The 18570-nt window shown below is 40.6% G+C and overlaps 1 protein-coding gene across 1 annotated transcript in view; it reads right to left on the bottom strand.

Moving 5' to 3' along the window:
• The window catches only part of lrba (LPS responsive beige-like anchor protein), a 195403-nt gene that overhangs the window by 78711 nt on the left and 98122 nt on the right, over positions 1-18570 (bottom strand). The window contains exons 38-40 of the mRNA XM_036516523.1: positions 12029-12153; positions 4825-4968; positions 2325-2461 (exon numbers count right to left, since the gene is read on the bottom strand). Of these exons, the coding sequence (XP_036372416.1) occupies positions 2325-2461; positions 4825-4968; positions 12029-12153 (406 nt within the window). The remainder of the gene's footprint in view (positions 1-2324; positions 2462-4824; positions 4969-12028; positions 12154-18570) is intronic.

The following is an 18570-nucleotide window of genomic DNA, read 5'->3' as shown; positions in this document are numbered from 1 at the left end:
CCAAGTCCAAATTTTGATTATGTGACCTAAAACTGAAATGTTAATAAAAACAAAACAAAATATACAAATTCGGCGTTGTCTTTGCTGGTCTAACTGTTGGGATTCTACATTAATAAGAATAGATTATATAACTTCTAAATTATTTTTAATAGGGTAAGTTGGACAATAAAAACTGAATTTGTGCCCAAAAGAGAAGGAAGTGAAATTAAAATTCAAAAGTGTTAGACCCTGTCAAGTTAAGACATAACCACTAAACACTGCGCAGTTTGACCGAATTACGCCTTTATCCAAGAAATACGCTTTTGTGTTATTTGTTGTTACTATCCACTGATTTAATCATTTTCGAACATAACCTTACAAAACTCAAGAGAAAAAAATTAAATGTTTTCTCACACCGACTTTTATTTTTACGATAGCATATAATCTTTTCATTTCAATCTCAACATTTTACTCTCACGCATTATTATTATTATTATTATTATTATTATTACATTAAGTGTGAAATGTACCATTGTTATAAAGAATAATATAAAACAAACGAAAACAACTCCTGCTTAATCTAAACCTAAGGTTTAACTTATCTAACAGCCTTATTTACACATGCCGCAAGGGCCAGGTCCAGAGTCACACTCAAAATTATTAATATTCAAAGACAGTGCCTGTTTATGTGAGGATAACCAAACACGGCCGCAGAGATAACAATAATACTCTACAACGCAAGCCTGTCTCCGATGTTTAGTTACTACGCTGCACTTTGCAAGCTACGAATTATTGTCCACAAGTTGAAAAAAGACACTTGGCAAAACATTCCTGAAAATATGACAAGGGGCGACAAACTCAAAACGCAATGCAAAACAATCATGTCCCAAATGTCTCATTCATTTACATATGAGATTCAGTATTTATTTTGAAAACAATTTCAGTTAAGATAAGAGGTTTCCACATGCAAAGAGACAGATAAAAGAAAGGTAATTGAGTTATCCAATTAAAGTCTTGAGTTCTCGTGGCCTCCACGTTAGAAACCGCATTTTATATGAGTATTACGCCTGCTATGTTAATGAAACACTCCTTTTGAAATTACGACGATGAGCTCAAAGAGGGACATTTACATTCGACACTGTTAATCCAATGTTATGTTTAACTATGTCCGGGAGCGCCAGGAATAAATGAGCAATTAACAATGACCAACTAATAATTAATTTAACTTTCACTTTCTCCCAAAATTCCAAATTCTTGAATTTGATCTACAGGTCCAAAATCAACAGGCCTGTAGGAGAACGTTGCAAAGAAAAATTTTACTTTCAAAAAGTAAAAGTAAAAATTTCGAACAGTTTTCAAAGCAACCATAGGCCTACGCTTCATACTGGAACTGTACAGCAGATACCAGCCCAATAAATTCAGCGCAGGAGGACGGAAATGGAAAAGTCTGAACTACAAAAGACAAAGTAGCAAACTTTTTCTTCCTAAATGACCGATCTGTTCCCACATTAGATAAACTAAATTTGAGTATTCGTGCATACTTTCGAGCTGAACTGCACAATGCAAAGATTAGATTAAAATACGATCGCTGTAACAGAATCTTATTTTACACGGGGACACATACTGCTTTTACAGTTTATATCCCGCAGACCGAAAACGTAGGTAACATTTTCTTCCCCTTCAAAAAATAGCTGTCTACACACTAACTTAACTTTTAAGCTGTTACAGCACTGGTAATCACCACTGTGCTTCATCCACACGTTTCATTCTTGTCAACACGGGGAAAATAGGAAACTTTTTCTGATTATGAAATCATTTCCGGACTGAGTAGAACTGCATCATGTATAGTTTTATAAAGGCAGCTTAACTTTCAATGGCGCAGTTACATTTTCAACGCTCCTTTGAGAGAACGTTTCAGCCAGTCACATACACAGTCTGAATGGTATGGTGTAATATTTACAGTATTACAATAGAGCATACTATGAGAAGTGTTCTCTCCTACCAAACCAAAGCAATCTTTCCAAAGGAGGCGTAAATTCTGTCACTTGAATAAATGTCGGTAATTTACGTCCACCACACAGTAAACTGTAGACAGTAGTAAAATATTGATTCGTTTGGTTTTGGTATCTACAAGACTTACATTTCATTAGAGTATATGTAAATATCTGGACAATACGTAATCTAGAGCCATAAAATTAATTTTCTAAATACTAGAGGTTTTGTGTGTGTGCGTGCGCGCGTGAGTGTGTTGGGGGGGGGGGGGGGGGGGGAGGCGCTCTTTAATGGTCATTTTACACATGACATTTGGAGGCTTTTGGATCAATGAGTTAAAACCCCTCTCTTACCTTCGGATCGATTTTCTTAAAGCCAGGCTCTTCTTCATCCACCTCGAAGTAGAGCGCCGAGGCCGTGATGGACAGGGTCCCTCTCACCGCCACCGCGGGGGCGACCAGCTGCGCGCCAGAGCTCATGTTCACCGGGCCTGAGAGGGGGCAGGAGCAGGACAGCATGGCTACACATTCGCGCACTTGACCAAAACCGCCAGGAAAAAATCGTCATATAAATAACAATATTCAAAAAATGGAGACATCTGTTGGAAAAAGTGGGAGCTTGTAAAGGCTGCAGCAATATATTAAATGCTCCACACGTAATTTTTATACGGTTTGATAAGGGCAATATAATAAAAACGGAAGGCTTTGAATGTTTAACCGATGAGCCCGCGACTTCATCTAATGGTATGCTGTTAAAACACGATGCCCGTGCTGAACGTTTATCTTGCAATAAATCCCCGCCATTCATATGAAAGGCCTTCAGGGATGCCGGAAATAAACAATTTGAGAAACGTCACGTGCAAGAACGTCTTTTCAAAATTATTATTATTATTAACATTATTATTATTATTACTATTACTACTACTACTATTTTATTATTACCGTACTCACTAATACTGTTGTTATTACTAGTGTAGGCCTGCTATTGTTTTCATTATTAATGTTCACAAAGCGGCATCGCGACGTAGTATACAAAGTGCTCAAAGAAACATTAATATATCATAATCAGTTCAATTTAGTAAAACACAGGTCGCTATTGAAGATCAAATCTGAAAGAAAAAAACTTGAGAGGGACGGGGACCGGGAAGATTAGATCTGGTATCAAGAACGAAATGTATTACGTCAACATAATAATGAAGCAGTATAATCAAAATATGAAATCGGCTGTCAGTCAACTTCCATTGATTGTGGTGCGCTTAATCTCTCATCAGTCTTAATATATGCCAGTATGACAATGCAAAAACCGCTGGAGGGAGTCTGTAGTAAGCTTTGCCTTCAGTCCCAAACGTACAAATGCATTGTATTACGTTGTTCGTACACCAGATAGGCACGGAGGCGGCCTGATTTCCCCAAGCACGAGCTCGCAAATGGATGGAATGAGCAGATTTGTTCATTTGCTGCCTCCCGCTGCCCTCTATGCATTAGCATGTGATACAGGGAAGAAATAACATTTTTTTCAATCACCCACAGACATTCAATTACACCTGGACCAGACAGCCGCGGGAGTCGGGAGGATTGGGGTCTTTGCCTGGGACCCCCTGACAATTTCCACTTCATCTCAGAACCACGCGTTGTATTAGTCAGGATAGCCCTTTTATCCCATTGTGACTGTAAGCATTGTGTGGCTGCATTCGCGCACCTCTGTTACAGTTAACATGTTATTACTGGAATACGACGAGGGAGAAAAACAGGATTAGTTTGGAATCCTATTAAGGTGATATCCAATAACTAACCCAAGAGCCCATTTTACCAATGTATTTCAATGGCTGAGTATTGAATTTTGCTCTGAAGCAAATTCTATGTTAAAATATGTAAATATCACCAATTAGTGCACTGCAATGTGAAGAATTGTCGTGAAATATTCTGTATATATGACATGATATGGTATGCGTCCGTATGAAAAACAGGCCTCCCATACAGACATTTAAATGAGCAAACACAGCCGAAACGGCTCAAAAGAACGGGACCTCGTGGTATTATGCGCCGTCACAGTGCAGGTTAACGTCATGCAACACAGACAAACACAGCGTAGAGGCAGCTGCAGTCACAGCGAAACTAAGTTGCGTTGACAATCCTGTCAAAAGCCTCAGGATCTCATTTTCTTTAATGTTGTCCAGAAACATAAACCCTTTGGCTAAATAACAGGTATGGAACCAAGGTCACGTAATCTTGAATAACAAATATGACAATCGATTGACGCAGTAAAACAATACATTTGACTCCTTCCATTCATCTTGTTTACGTTGATTCAGGAGAGCATATGCTAAATAATTGCTGATGGTGACATCTACCTGAAGCACACTACCATCAGTTGCTTAAAGACAATCTGTTGGCACGCAGTTCGACTCTTCAGAACTGCACCTTCATTAAATGCAAAGGGTATGCATTCCTGAAACGTATTTTATATATAAAAATTGCAGCCTACAAGAGAAGCTCTTCTGCCTTTTGACAAGCTATTTTCAAGGCTCCCACGGACGCTCTCTCTCTCGAGGGAGAGAGAGAGAGAGAGAGAGAGAAAGAGAGAGAGAGAGAGAAGGTATGCAATAGACAAAGCGAGAATTGCGTGGAGGTTATTTTGCCCAAGTCGACCAAAAAAAGACGTGCAAACCAAAAACTATGACATGAACGTTACGACCGGTGGATGTCAGCGCTAATGGTAGGCGCTCGAGAGCGTATCCCATCATTAACAGTTGCAGCTCCTTTGCTCCGCGCGCCTGGAAGTTATAACGCACGCGACGGAGCAGCCGGGGGAAAGAGCGCCATTCAATGCACATCAAGGAGTTACTTTACTCACCCGTTAAGTTTTCTAATTCCTTCTCTTCCAAGGATGACAGGGCATCATCGTCCCCGTCCAACAATATCTCACTCTCCGAGTTCTGATTTCCCAAAGCTTGACTCCTGATGGACTGTTTGCCTTTCAGAACATCCTCCTCGGGATCTGAAAGAAGACATTTCTGTATTAGTCATGCGTAACCGCGTCTTTATTTTAGCTGCGTGCGCTGTGCTTTTCACAGTCCAAGCATAGGTGAGTATATGTTTGTATTTACTATGCGTCCAATCTAAAAGGTAAATGACTTGCAAATGTATATATTTAGAGGGATTAAATAATCAGTTTGAGATACATACTTGAATGATTTTAAACCAAAAATCTTCATTGAAAGTTTTAACATGTGATACCTTAAATCGCATATTAACATATTTTTGTTTATTTTGAATAATTTGCAAAATATTCCAATGCGGCGGTTTTCAGTAGACATACAGGTATTCGTCGTGGGGCTCGAGACATTAGCTTCCGTTACATTTAATTTCATCAATACCTTTTATAGTTATGTTCGTTTGTGTATTTTGAAGTTTACAGGACATAACGACGGGTGCCTTCTATGAAAACGTTTCTGTAAAACAAATACAGTACAATGTGTTCATTTTAAAAATGCATTACATTTACACAGCTGTTCAAGCTACAATCAGTGAAACATATTACCATCATTCATATTATGAAAAGTAATATTTTCACATCCAGTCTTGAAAATGGGAAGTTCTTCAGAGAAAAACAAATTTGAAATTAGTTATTAGTTTTACACTTTGCGGAAACGTTGGAGGCAAACAATAATAAAACAAAAAGAAATACACAGTTGCATTCCTTAAACGGAAAATAGAATTCAGTAACCTTTCAAAAGCTGGTAGCCTATAAAATCAATTTACTATAATCCCTCGTGCATGAGCTGTTAGTGGCATTGTCACAGGGATTAAAAAAAAAAACTAAAAATGAAGTGCTATGACTCGGGAAACTCGGGATTATTGTCAACACAAAATCTTACATTTACAATTTGAATTCACGCTTTATTTGAAAGTTCCTTCTGCATGAAGGAAAAAAATCTGCCCGATGTCAAATCACCATTCACAGCGGGTGTTTAAATATACTGCAACAGTACCTGTGATTTCTTTTCTGCAGTTAAAAGGTGTAGGCTTAATATTAAAATTTTAATCATTTCAATAAAACCGAAAGAAAGGCAGTTAGAAAAAGAACCGTTTACAGGGACTAATAATGGGCCCAATGCGATTTAAACGCAAAATTATTGTGTAAAACCAAATTTCACGCATTTGATTGCTAGTTTCGAGTCAGACAGTCAAGGCACAATATACTTTTACAAACTCAGTTGCCCCAGAGTCTCTTGAAGACATCAAAACAAACTGAAAATAAATATTATACTTCTGGCCAAACCAATATCCAGCAACATGTGCCAAGCATATCACAACAAGGCAAGGCGAGTTCTCTGCTCATTACTTTTTTTCTTCAACTGTACATGACTTGAGGTTCCGAATGGATTATTTAAGAAAAATGGTAATCTGCAAACATTTATAGAACACTGCATTCCCCAGTGGTGCGCGGGAAACTGCGGTGAAACGCTTCACTGTACATACGCGAGCAATTCTTTATTCATGTAAATAGAGCGCCTGACATGGTGAGCCTTCCAGTGTCTTGATAAGGGATTTTAACCCGCTGTGCGCCATATATGCGACAGGGTGTGAACAAACCTCAAACACTAGCGAAATAACGTCTTCACTTTGAGAATATCGTTTGCCTTATGAAAGAAAGAAAAATGCCAGATACTTAATTCTCGGAGCCCGGGTCTTTTAAAACCAAGCGAACAAAAAAAAATCACTTGTCACGGAAAATATGCAGCTCACTGATATTTAGAACGGTCTTCCTGTAATTAAGTCTCCCTTGAGGATTTTTAGTTAGCAGCACAGAAATTACTACCAGCTCCCTAATACATTCCACATGCCGCAGTATTCACACCAGCAAGTGGACAGGGACTTGACGGAAAAGTGATCTTTAAAAATAAAAAAAACACATTGCCAACATTTACCTCATAAATGAACATCCATACTCATAGCTCTATTGAGGATAACACACAAAACGATAATGCGTTAATTGTTAAATTATTTTTAATACTGTTACTGCTATTTAATATTTTTATGATTATCATGACGATTACTATACTATCATTAACGGCAGTGTAATGAATACCAACATCATCATCCGTGTCGATTTTCATCGACAATATGACAACAATTTTTGGGGTTTACAATTAGTTTAGAAGTTAGGCTTTTATCTGTTTGTGATTGGATGGCAACTGGTTCTAACGTTGATGTTAACTGAACATTTTTTCTTGTTATTATTGCAGCCGAACTTGAAATACCAATGCAGAGACTTTTAAAAAGTACAAATTAAACTGAATGTCTCATATAATTGGGAGTACTGTACACCTGTGTGTTTCGAACTGTTAATACACAAAATGACCTCAACCCCTAATCTGTCCTTCAGAGGCTGTAGTTGTTTTCTTAGGGCAACATGCTGTGCAGAATTCGGCACAGATTCACTGATCTTTATAACATGTGGATGGGATATAGTTGGTACAGTGAATGCGAAGAGCCAAACAAAGAATTTTAGAATCAGAGAATCTGTGCAGACTTCTGCGCTTCAACACGCTCTACAGCACTACCTGCAACATTGTGGTCCTCTACGAGGAGACAGATACAGGTGTGTGGAGCAAAAACGGCCACATAAACACTGTGTCATTTTCACAAACAAGCATGCACAATACTATTTAACATTTAAACATATTTGTTCACAAAGTGAACAAAGAAAGTGGTCATATTTTGTTTGAAGCTTACTCAGCATGGCTTACCTGGGTGCTCTTTAAATATCTGTGCACATACTGTTCAAGTATATATGGTGATGTATAATACCATAACTATGCATGCATTCATTTTCACCAACACTGGGAGATCAACAATATATTTACAAAGTAAAAATCACTGCTACATGGGACTCTATACAGCACCAGCTGGGACAGAAAAGAGTCTAGTGCTTTAAACACACTAGAGGACTTGGTGTATTTATGTTTATTAAACTCATTTTCAATTTGGAATAATCTGAGCTGAGACATTCTATTCCCATTTGTGTTTGTTTATACACACTCCTGCATGTTTCTCTGCCTCAGACCGCTCTATGAGACATGAGAAGGAAAGCCAGGATTTCACTGTACTCACACTGCCTCTACTTCATCACTCTGTGGACTGACTACATTTACATTTAGATTTAAAAGCGATACACAAAGCTGTTTGGTTTAAAGCTAGTCTTCATTTTCAGCCCAAATCTCGCAGACAAAAGCATGACTTGAGCTGAAACACACAATGAGATGAGGCAACAATCTAGAACACATGGCTTTCATGTTAAGACAAAGGGTGAAGTGCAAATTGTACAGGCGCAGAAGAAAATGCAAGATACATTAAACGAGAACTCCTGGTGATTTAAATGTTTGGGGGTTTTTTCATTCCCTATAGTACTGTACACAAAACTGGCTGTTTCTCTGTGTGCACAGGTGTGAATCCCCGCCCCTCCCCCCCCCGCCAAAAAAAAAAAAAAAACAGACAGGGCGTTGCATGTCATTTTGCACGTTTGAGATCATTTTAAACAAGCTAAATTAAATTTTACTGATGTACTTAACAGTGTGTGCAGAAATCTCGAAATAAATCACAACATCAAATCAAATAAAATATACGATGATAGCATGCAGCTGCTACTGCAGAGAAAATTCCCGCATGCCTTTTGAACAAAAAAGCGGCTCTCAAAACTGTTGACCTAGATCATTCCTCCTTAGCCGGGCACAAATGTAAATAATACGCACTATATGACACTGTTAAGTCTTGTTTCCTACGGAGTGGTTCAAATACTCATTTATATGCTACTAAAGGCAGGCTTAGGCAGAGCAATTAAATTGTCAGAATTAACAAATTTGTTTTTAACAAGAGTGTAGCCAGCGGTGTAGTCGTGAGGCGGGTATTGATTGGTAGAACAGAGACATTAGTCTTCAGGTATTTACTCTGCCACCTCCCCACCACAGGCCCCATCCTGCCCAAATCAATCCCCAGAAAAGATGGCTCTTTCCTGCCATAAATACACAGCTAGCCTCCACACAAGCGCCGCCACGCTCTGGGCTTTTTACCAGATATTGTTCTGAAGTTCTCGGCTGGGCATGAATGGTCACAACTGTACAGGGCACATATGAGAGAGGATCCTCTTGCATGTTAAAGACAGTATTAATCCGTTATTATTTCTCACTACGCCACACATCCTGAAAAGGTGCTGGTATGTGTATGTGTATGTCTGTGTATGTGCATGTGAGTGAGTGTTTGCGTGGCGGAGGCAATTTTTCTGCCAATTTACGCTCCTGTATTTGTACATTAATATTATTTTTCCAGTTGAGTTCTGAAAAGAGAGCACCTCGGAGGAAATGCGTTCCTCTCAAAGTATGGAGCATTTTTTTTGCCAGTAGCTTGACATCACATTAAATACTGCCTCGTTGATGTGCTTAATGTGTTTTTTTTTTTGTAAGGAGTCAAAGTTTCCACTTCCTTTGTTCTTCTGATGAAAATAATTACAGCCAGATATGACCTTTCTGCTCCATGAGAGAATATGAGACTCCATCCATGTCATCTGCTCCATGATCAGAACACAAGTGTCGGGTGGACAAAATGAGAGAAAAGGTTACATCAGGAAACAGAAATATTTAAAAAAAGAAGCATGAGACTTTAATTCTAGAAGCCTCAAAGTCTGTATGATGTCACACAGAGAGAAATGGGGTATATTCCCCATTGCTCCAAAGGAGAAATCACTTGATTTGGACACTCTATTGCTGGTTTGTGATTCCTGCACTGCACGGGTTTCTAGCAAAAATGCTAGCGAGTAAAGAAAACATTCTATGGTCATACGGAGAATTCATCTCTCAATCTCCTTTAAGGGATGTCTTTCCACTGAAATTGGCACAATGTAATATTCAAACAACGCCCACAAGCTTTGACGGACAGATTGATCTTAAATCACATTACAAAAATGGGTCACAAGGGAGACATTTGAGAACAAATATGACAGCGGAGGGTATTATAATTTGGGAGGGTGATTTGTGGTTACAACACAATCAGTGAGGTTCAGTGAAGTCCACGTCCACAGCATTTTCGGAAGAGGAAAAACGACACGTACCTAAGCACACCTACCAACTCCTCGGTGTGCTACAGCACAGCATAGAGCTGCAGCTGTTGCATACATACAGGAAACAGGCTGTCCCCCCCCCTCGGCTGCAGATTTCACCATTGAGACGGTTTCTGCAGACACCCGGATTCAGAACACTGATAGCTTTTAGATCACAGCCTTACTGACTTCTGTCAAGTCCACCATCCATCCTCTGGGCTGATGGCACTTGCTGTGTGATCTGGTGACGCGGTATGGACTCTGTCTCCCTTCGTCAGGGAGTGCTGTAGGCTACACTGGCCAAACTCTGAGCTGAATGTTACTGATTTCGCACACTAGGCCGGGCAGGAATGGCAGGAACAGCAGATAATTTCTACCTAAACAGGAAATTGTGAATTGTGTGAGATTATGTATCACATAGGGCTTTCTGACAGATAGAACAATGTATTTATTCTATCCAAGGGAATGATTAAAGTCTAGAGGGAACAGCAGCGTTGTATCAGAGCTGGGTGGCAGTATTGGTATTAAATGGTGCGTCTACACATGAGGTTCAATGTAAATCAGCCCGTTGTTTTTCAAACTGCTTACGAAACCTAGAGACAGAACGTGATGAAGTTAATCCGGTCTCAGTGCTCAGGGGGTTCACTCAACAATGGCAATTACTCAGAAACCACCTCCTTCACAATTTTACATGGCTATTGATGAGGTTGTCTAAATTCCCACAGTTCTTTCAATATCCACAGGCTCAGCGGTGTGGTCACCAAGCAGAAGTAAAAAACAATACTGAATTGATTAGCATTATATTGGTATTGAACTGTTTCCACAGGTGACTGGTCAATATAGAAGGGTATAAGGTGCAATCCACACAATATGTTGATATTCATTTAGCACCCATTCAATTGGCTCAAGTAATTACTCATGACTTGACCATACATTTAACACAGTAAAGCACAGTATCGAAACTGTGGACAGTGTTATCAGTGCTTAAATATAAAGCTTGGTCTTCTGTACCTAATCCTGCTACTGGGTAACACCTGTCGATTCTACCTCTATGTGTCAGCCATCTTGTCAACACTAAACTCTACAGTAATGAAAGCGGCAGTGTACAAGAGCAATTGGTCAAGTGATTCCACTTTTTTTTACTCATGCACCTGCAGTACATTTTCCAGGTGTTAAAATGGTGTTTTCCAGTACAGAAATTGGTAAATGGATCTTTACATATTCATAACAAATTGCAAGTGTTATTTTATATCATTAATTTACTGAGACTTATTTTAATTTGGAGAAACCTCAAAGTAACAAACAGAAAATCAATAGCGTGATATTTCTGTTTGCAGATGTAAAGTTTTTGAGAAAAGAAAAAAAAAAAAATACTTTAATCATCACTTTTCCATTAAATGGTGTCAAAGTACGCAGTCCTTCCAGAGTAACAGTGGAGACCTTTTATGGCTGAAAGGTCAAACTAAATGTTCAACAGAAAACACATGAAAGACCAAATGGACCAAAGGACATAGCACTAAGGCTGTCTCCCTTCAAACTGAACTTTTGACTCATTAAATCACCTATTAACCTTACTGAAAAAAACACGCCATTAAACTTGAACTTCAGGACATTTGTCATGTTACCTACCCATAATTCTCACCACTGACATACAAGGCACAATTTTTTTTCTTAACGGATTTTCTCAGCAGATTTGAGAGTAATTGAAATACATACTGTATAAGTAGTAAAATAAAGGAATCAAAAACGCTGTACCCCAGTGCACTGTGGGAACGCAGCCTCATTAACACAGACCACTTAGAGGATGAACTGTGCCAGCTATTCAGATGAGCGCTCCTTTTTTACGGTGTGTCTCGTGGTACAATAAAAATTTTACGGCAACTGTAGTTCCCGTTTTTACTGCCGTGTACCTGCCACCACTGCACGGGCACGCAGCGCTTCGGGGGGGGGGGGGGCAACTGACCATGTTCGTCGGCGGCCCGGAGCGTGGCCTCGGAATGCGCGGATCCGAGGGGGTTCCGCACGAACCGCCGTCGCCGGCGCAGGTCGTCCTCCCAGTAGTCCAGGCGCCAGAACTCGCGGGGACGGCTGCGGGGAAACAGGGCAGCACACATGTTAGCAATTAGCAAACAGCGGGGCAGCGCGCACACAGCACCGTATAAAGCCTTCCTTGTTTGCTGCCTCCTTCTCCCCCCCCCCCCCTTCGTACACAACCCTCAACTTAGGTACGTCCTTGAAAATAACAATATCACCTTCCTCCAGACCCGGGAGCTCCTGATGCCTTTTTTTTTTTTTTTTTTTACCCGAGGAAGGTGAAATGAGCACTAAATACATCATGGCGGAATGAGCTGCTGACAGAGCGATCAGTTTCCCCTCGCCGATGGCATGCGCTCCCATCTCAGCCTCATTTCAGCCCCAGCAGGGCACCTTACAGGCCACCGTACGGGGGGACGGCCGTTCCGCGCAGAGGATAGCATTACCAATATTAATCACTGTCCCGCCGCCCCCTCGTTTGTCTTCTCAATTCGCACCTCTTACCACACAGGGTCACTACATCATTCCGCCTGTCACGGGGCCCGAGAGCGTTAACTTTTAATGAAGAGTGCCGCGGCCAATGGACGTACGTGCAATAGCAAAACATTTCTCTGTTTATACTTGCAGGAATTTATTAAAATAATCTCTTAAAATATTCATTACATTTCGCCCCCGGGGCAGAACGCGTCACGGGGAAATACATTTTTGTGCTCTGACTGTTTTCCCCTCCTTCCTCGCCTGCTTATTTTAAAGAACCCATTTCAGCTTGAGAAGGGAAAGTCCTCCATTTGTCACAGTAAATTACCCAGCATGCATTCTGCCACGCACCAGGCAGATGTGCTTCAGCATACACTTACATAAAAGGAAAACGAAAAAAATGTGAATCTCCATTTTTGAGCTGGATTTTAGTGACTCATGTGACTTAATATTCACACGTATAATATATTGCGAAATGACCCCCTCTCCATTCATAAAGTATCCTCAGCAAAACAAAAGTGCCCTGCAGGACATGAAGACATTCGTACTTGTGCTGGTGTGCACTAAATAGCTTTACCAGGGGCACCAAACCCCTCACTGCAAGGATTTACAGCAACCATGTGAAATATTATTCCGTAAGTCCATTTTGCTTTGTCGAAGTGAGAATAAGGTTTATTGTGCAACAGGGCCTACACACCCAAGACACATAACTCAGTATAATAGCCGTTTAAGTACCCCCTCGATACGAGCCCATTTTTTATCCACAGTTTTCTCAGAATGTGCAAAAAAAGTTAATCCAAGCATTCGTAATGAACAAAAAAAAATCTGGAGAAAGATTTGAAGAGGGATGGATCAGCAGTTGTCATCCTGGACTATCACGGCGCTGCACATTTAAATACTTAAACACACAGTGAATTAAACAAATTTTCCCCTGCAACACTGATAACAGATTCAATTAAGAAAACGCGTGTCAGTAATGGTACACTGAGATGTCACCTACCCCCGTGTTAGTACGTAAAAAGTGAAGAAAATGAATGATTAGTGAACTGAACAGAGAACAATTTCACCAGAGAAAGCGGGCAATGCAACAACAATGGAAGACAGAAAATAACAGCCGACAGGAATGTCCCCTTTTATCTATTGTGCATGAAAGCAGTTAAAGCAGGGGGTGATGCAACTCAGCCAGAGCTGTGGAGGATGGAGAGGTTCACGCGATTGGGTCTCCAATTTTGCTCTGGCCAAAGGTTCCACACTAATCTGTGGGCCGGCAGCAAAGATCACACCACAACTACAGGAGGGGACGGGGCCTTCAAACGAGAACATAAATACAATCTTTGGAAAAGACTTACAGACCCCTTACATGCCCCGGCTAATGAAAGCCATTAATTACTTGATTTATCTGGAAATTCTTCTTGAAGTGTCTGGATATATGTCGGAAAGGACTGCCACTGCCTTTACTCCATAGGGGAACTCCAGAGAGGAAACCGACATCCACACATAGGATATCATGTTACCATTAAATATTTCATTAGAAACATTTCCAAAAGAGCAGACAATATTTCAAACCTCGGGAACTAAAAACATTTAACATTTTATTACCTAACAAAGTCTGCAGATGTACGGATTAGCAGAAAACGTAGAGGAGACAAAAACTAAAAATCCGTTCTCTGGCAAGCACCTAACATTCAAGGCAGTGCGCTACAGCAACAATATATTCCTAAAAACAACACACACATACACAAAGAAATGCAATGAATAAAGAACACAATAGCCTGCACAGCAAAATGACGGAAGGTCAATATACAAAGAAGAGAGCCGTCACTAAAGGGAAACAGACGTGGGCGCTCTCACAGACACAGCGCACATAAACGCAGAAAGATGAAACCGCCGCCTCTGCCCCGAGCCTCTCTCATTTATCGGCTGAAGGCATTTGAACTTTATTTCTCTCTCCAGAGGAGCCCGGCGGCTGAAAAGGAAAGCCCGCGCATCCAGGGCAGTCTGTGGGGAGACTGACTTTCCTCCATCACAATGCACAGGCCCTGTTCACGTCTGATAGCCTCCCAACACAAACAGGCACTCCATCATCCTGGGCTTCTGCATTCATCTATTAAAATTATTATCAAACGTCTGCTGAGCTGCAGCCGTGAATCAAGCCCCCCCCCCCCCCACCCAAACCCACCCCACCCCCCAAACCCCCAAACCCTCCTCTTTGGGGAACGATACAAAAAGGATCATTTCATCAGCTCGGCCATCAGCGGCAGTAATTAGTCCTGGAAGTGGAAATGTTCTCTGTAGCTTCGCCGTGCTGCGCAAACGTGTGACAGCCCAGCCCTAATGAAAGCCCGGGAAACGTGTTTCACCTCGCGCGCCATCAATCCCTGTGAAAGCCTGCACGCCGAGAGGATTTTTATGCACGTGATAAATTATTCATTTCGTATCCTTTCTCTGCCATCTTGGCGGAATTACGCCGTGCCATTTTTCAAGGCAACAATTAAAATTGCAAAGACCACCAAGCCAGCGCGCTAGACAGCAACAACAAAAAAATGTGTTTAATTAGTAATTAGTTTGCTCATAAAAACATCTGTGGACTAATTTGGCCAGGAACTGGTTGCTGTCTTAACTGGTGTATTATGGAGCACTTAAATAAGAACAACTCCTCAAAACCTGTTTAATGGAAAACAAATTTGTGGGGTATAAACCGTTAATCTAAGGTATCACAACATAACTTTATTTTGTATCATTTTCTTTTATGGGACTTAATTAATGGCTCCTTGTTGTAAATGTGTTCAAGTTTACAAACAGGGAGGACGAAGGAACATTTAAGGTAACGCAATTAGCAATTTAACGATGGGGGAAAAGGGGGGATTTTATTCAGAAGAAATGACTGCATTTAACACACAGGAACATCTGGCCTCCACAGAGGCGGAAAACACCTTTTATGCGTACCTCTTAAAACTTCAATTGCGCCACTAAATTGTCTGTTTATGTCAAACAGCATTCTGTCCCAGCTCCTCTTGGCCCCGCGCGTCATAATAAACAAAGCGTTTAATTACGCTAAGTGTTCGCAGTGAAGGTTGGTTACCGGCTGCAGATTAATGAGGTGCCGGAGACTCGGAGGGCCCGGGCCGCGGGGGGAAACAGCGCGGCTCCTTCAGCGGGCCGCTGGCACCGCCGCTTCCCGCGCCGCGGCCCAGCGCCCGGGAGGACGGCGGCGCGGCGAACACGCCGTAAATTACCCGCGGACGCACCGGTGCGGGGGAGCTGGAACGAGAACGTGCTCCGCGACCCCGCTGCACTGTCCGCAGCGCTCCGCCGAAAATGCTCTGCCACGGCCCCTTCCCCTGGTGTTTACGGTGCGCCGGAACGGGCTGTCTGTGTTTGTGAAGGCGAATTTCAGAGAGACAATCGGCAATGAAATGACCCGGGCATGCCACAACAGACACGCGTCCAGCAAATTCCTTCGGTGAGCTTAGGACTCTGCGTGTCACAGCGTTGCAATAAGACTTCACCCCTCGCAGTATTAAAAAAGACTCACTTCTGTGGAAAAATAGAAGACAATGAAACCGACTTGTTGGATGCTCCATAAACAAGCCTGGTAAGGTCAGCTGCCTTACAGTGTGCTGCATGTGGCCAACTTTCCCTGGTATTTGTTTGAAAATTGTTGTGGATCCAGATAAATTTCTATTTAAAGTTCCAATGAGATATATATGTGCAATAACGACAATAATGATAATATAAAAAGATAATATTCCCTCACCCATCAATTTCTCTGCACCAGGATAAAAATGCTTATGGTTTTCTCTTGGCTTTCATGAGACAGGACATCTTAAGGCATAAGAAACATAAACGAATGAGGAAGTTCAACTTGCTTTACTGCTCACTGACAAAGAAAGTTTTTAGTAAGGTTTGAGGCAAAAGTTACTAAAATACCAATATAAACCAGCAACTGTTAGAGAGGAATAATACCCATGTAAGCACAACTGCAGAAATTGGGTGTAACTGAAGAGTAAAATGAAACCCAAAAGTAGATAAATCAAGTCTGACTCAGATTTACCCGATAAATAACATTACCTGATACCAACTGTGGACTAAAACTTAAGTACCCATCATGTGAAATAATTTTAATTTACTTTGTAAATTTTAAGATACTCACTTCAGTGCAATGTTGTTTAAATGATATGCCCATCCTGCGTTCATATCTCCACATTTAGAAGGGTACAATGTTTACTATATCATTATATGCATGACAGCCTGAAAATGAAGGCATCACATCAAAGCTGTCTGTGTTCCTCTGAAAATTTAAGGAATATTCTTAAAAAAAAAAAAAAATTTAAAGATCATCTATCTCCTGCGTTCAATGAATTTCCTTGAATAATGGTAGTTTTAACCTCTGATAATGTTATACGGACATGAAGTTCATTTCGGACTGGAGATTATGTAAATGATACAATGTGAGTGTTTTCATTACAAACACGACATGCAAAACACACACCATTTCATACATCACTCCAAGGTATGGCAATGTGTAAAGGACAAACAGTCATTTATAATCTGAGGCAGGATTAATTCTGCTGTGGACAGTGAGATCAGGTACGCTGAGAGGATTTCTCTTTTGGCTTTTTTTTCATTAATGTTGCCAACTGGCACCCCTCAGATTGCTTAAACGAGACTGGTATCCAGAAGATTATTTTGAATTTGCATAAAGCGCGTGTTTATAAAAACCGAACAAATAAATTGGGAATTTGTCATTTTACAGTGGGCTGTGCACCTCTTTGTCACTCCATGGCAGTGACTGACCGCACGGTACCCCCACCTTAAATTAAAATGATCCGAGCTAAACGTGGCTACGGAAATAAAATTTATACGATCAAGCTTGCTGAAATAAATGTTACATGCACAAATTAAGACATATCCGTTTGATGAATATTTTCCAATCTGAAATGCATTTTCATCTTACACCAGAGCATGTTTATTCATAGTGTTCTTTTTGGATAATGAAAAATGGTTAAACAGCTAATGTGATTACTTCTGAGTTGATTCATCTTATATAACGCCTTGCAGAGAGGAATATATTTCAGTTTGATGTTTCTTTTTATGGAAGCTATCATAAACATACGTCCTTTTCACTGAAATCACTTCATTATTAAAAATTACATATCTTATTCAGCTGTTTATAACTTCAGTGTACATCCATTACAGTCAATCAAATCCACAAATTTAAACAGCCTTCTATCCGTGCTCCATGCTGTTCCAAAACCACTTCTAATATTAGGATGAATAAATCTATGTGTTTTACCAATTTTTATGAATCAATTATGACCGCTATATTGTGGTCAAATAATGTATTTTGAGTATCTCTAATAAATGTCACATTTTGACATTGAGGGCTCAGCTGAGGTGCCAGTACACAAAGAAAGGACAAGAGCACTAACTTGAGCCAACTCTTCCCCACACGGATCGATTGCCTAACAAAGTTGAGCAGAACACAGTACTGCTCCTCTGTGTTGCAGTCAATTGAAGATGTCCGAGATCACCGCTATTTTCTTGGGGTTAAAAGCTCACTTTCACACACATGTGCCACGAGGTGGACATTGTTCCACATGTAATGAATGGTGTAGACTAAACTGACAGAGTGCGTCCCAGAAAAAAAGAGAGCATTTCAGAGTATTGCCTCCTCTCCACACGCTCACTTTAGGGACAATGCAATTTCCTCATGAATACAGCAGATATTCATATTGGGGAGAGAGACATCGCTGCAGCAGGCTAAACGAACATGGCTAGTTGCTGTCATGTAGTCCAAGGCAGGAAGAAGATGATATTAACAATCTGGCAAGCAAATGACATTAACTGAACACATGCAATTTTGCCTGGCAGATTATATAGCAATGAATATGAAGAAAAACAGTCTATAAATTTTATTTATTGTTGGTTAGCTAGCTAGCTGTCACTAGTTAAGCTTGCAAGGTAAACATTCTCATCGAACCTGCAATGTCA

Source organism: Megalops cyprinoides, chromosome 22 (assembly GCF_013368585.1).
Source record: "Megalops cyprinoides isolate fMegCyp1 chromosome 22, fMegCyp1.pri, whole genome shotgun sequence".
In the NCBI taxonomy this organism is placed as follows: domain Eukaryota; kingdom Metazoa; phylum Chordata; class Actinopteri; order Elopiformes; family Megalopidae; genus Megalops; species Megalops cyprinoides.
This window is presented reverse-complemented; position numbering and strand designations above follow the sequence as displayed.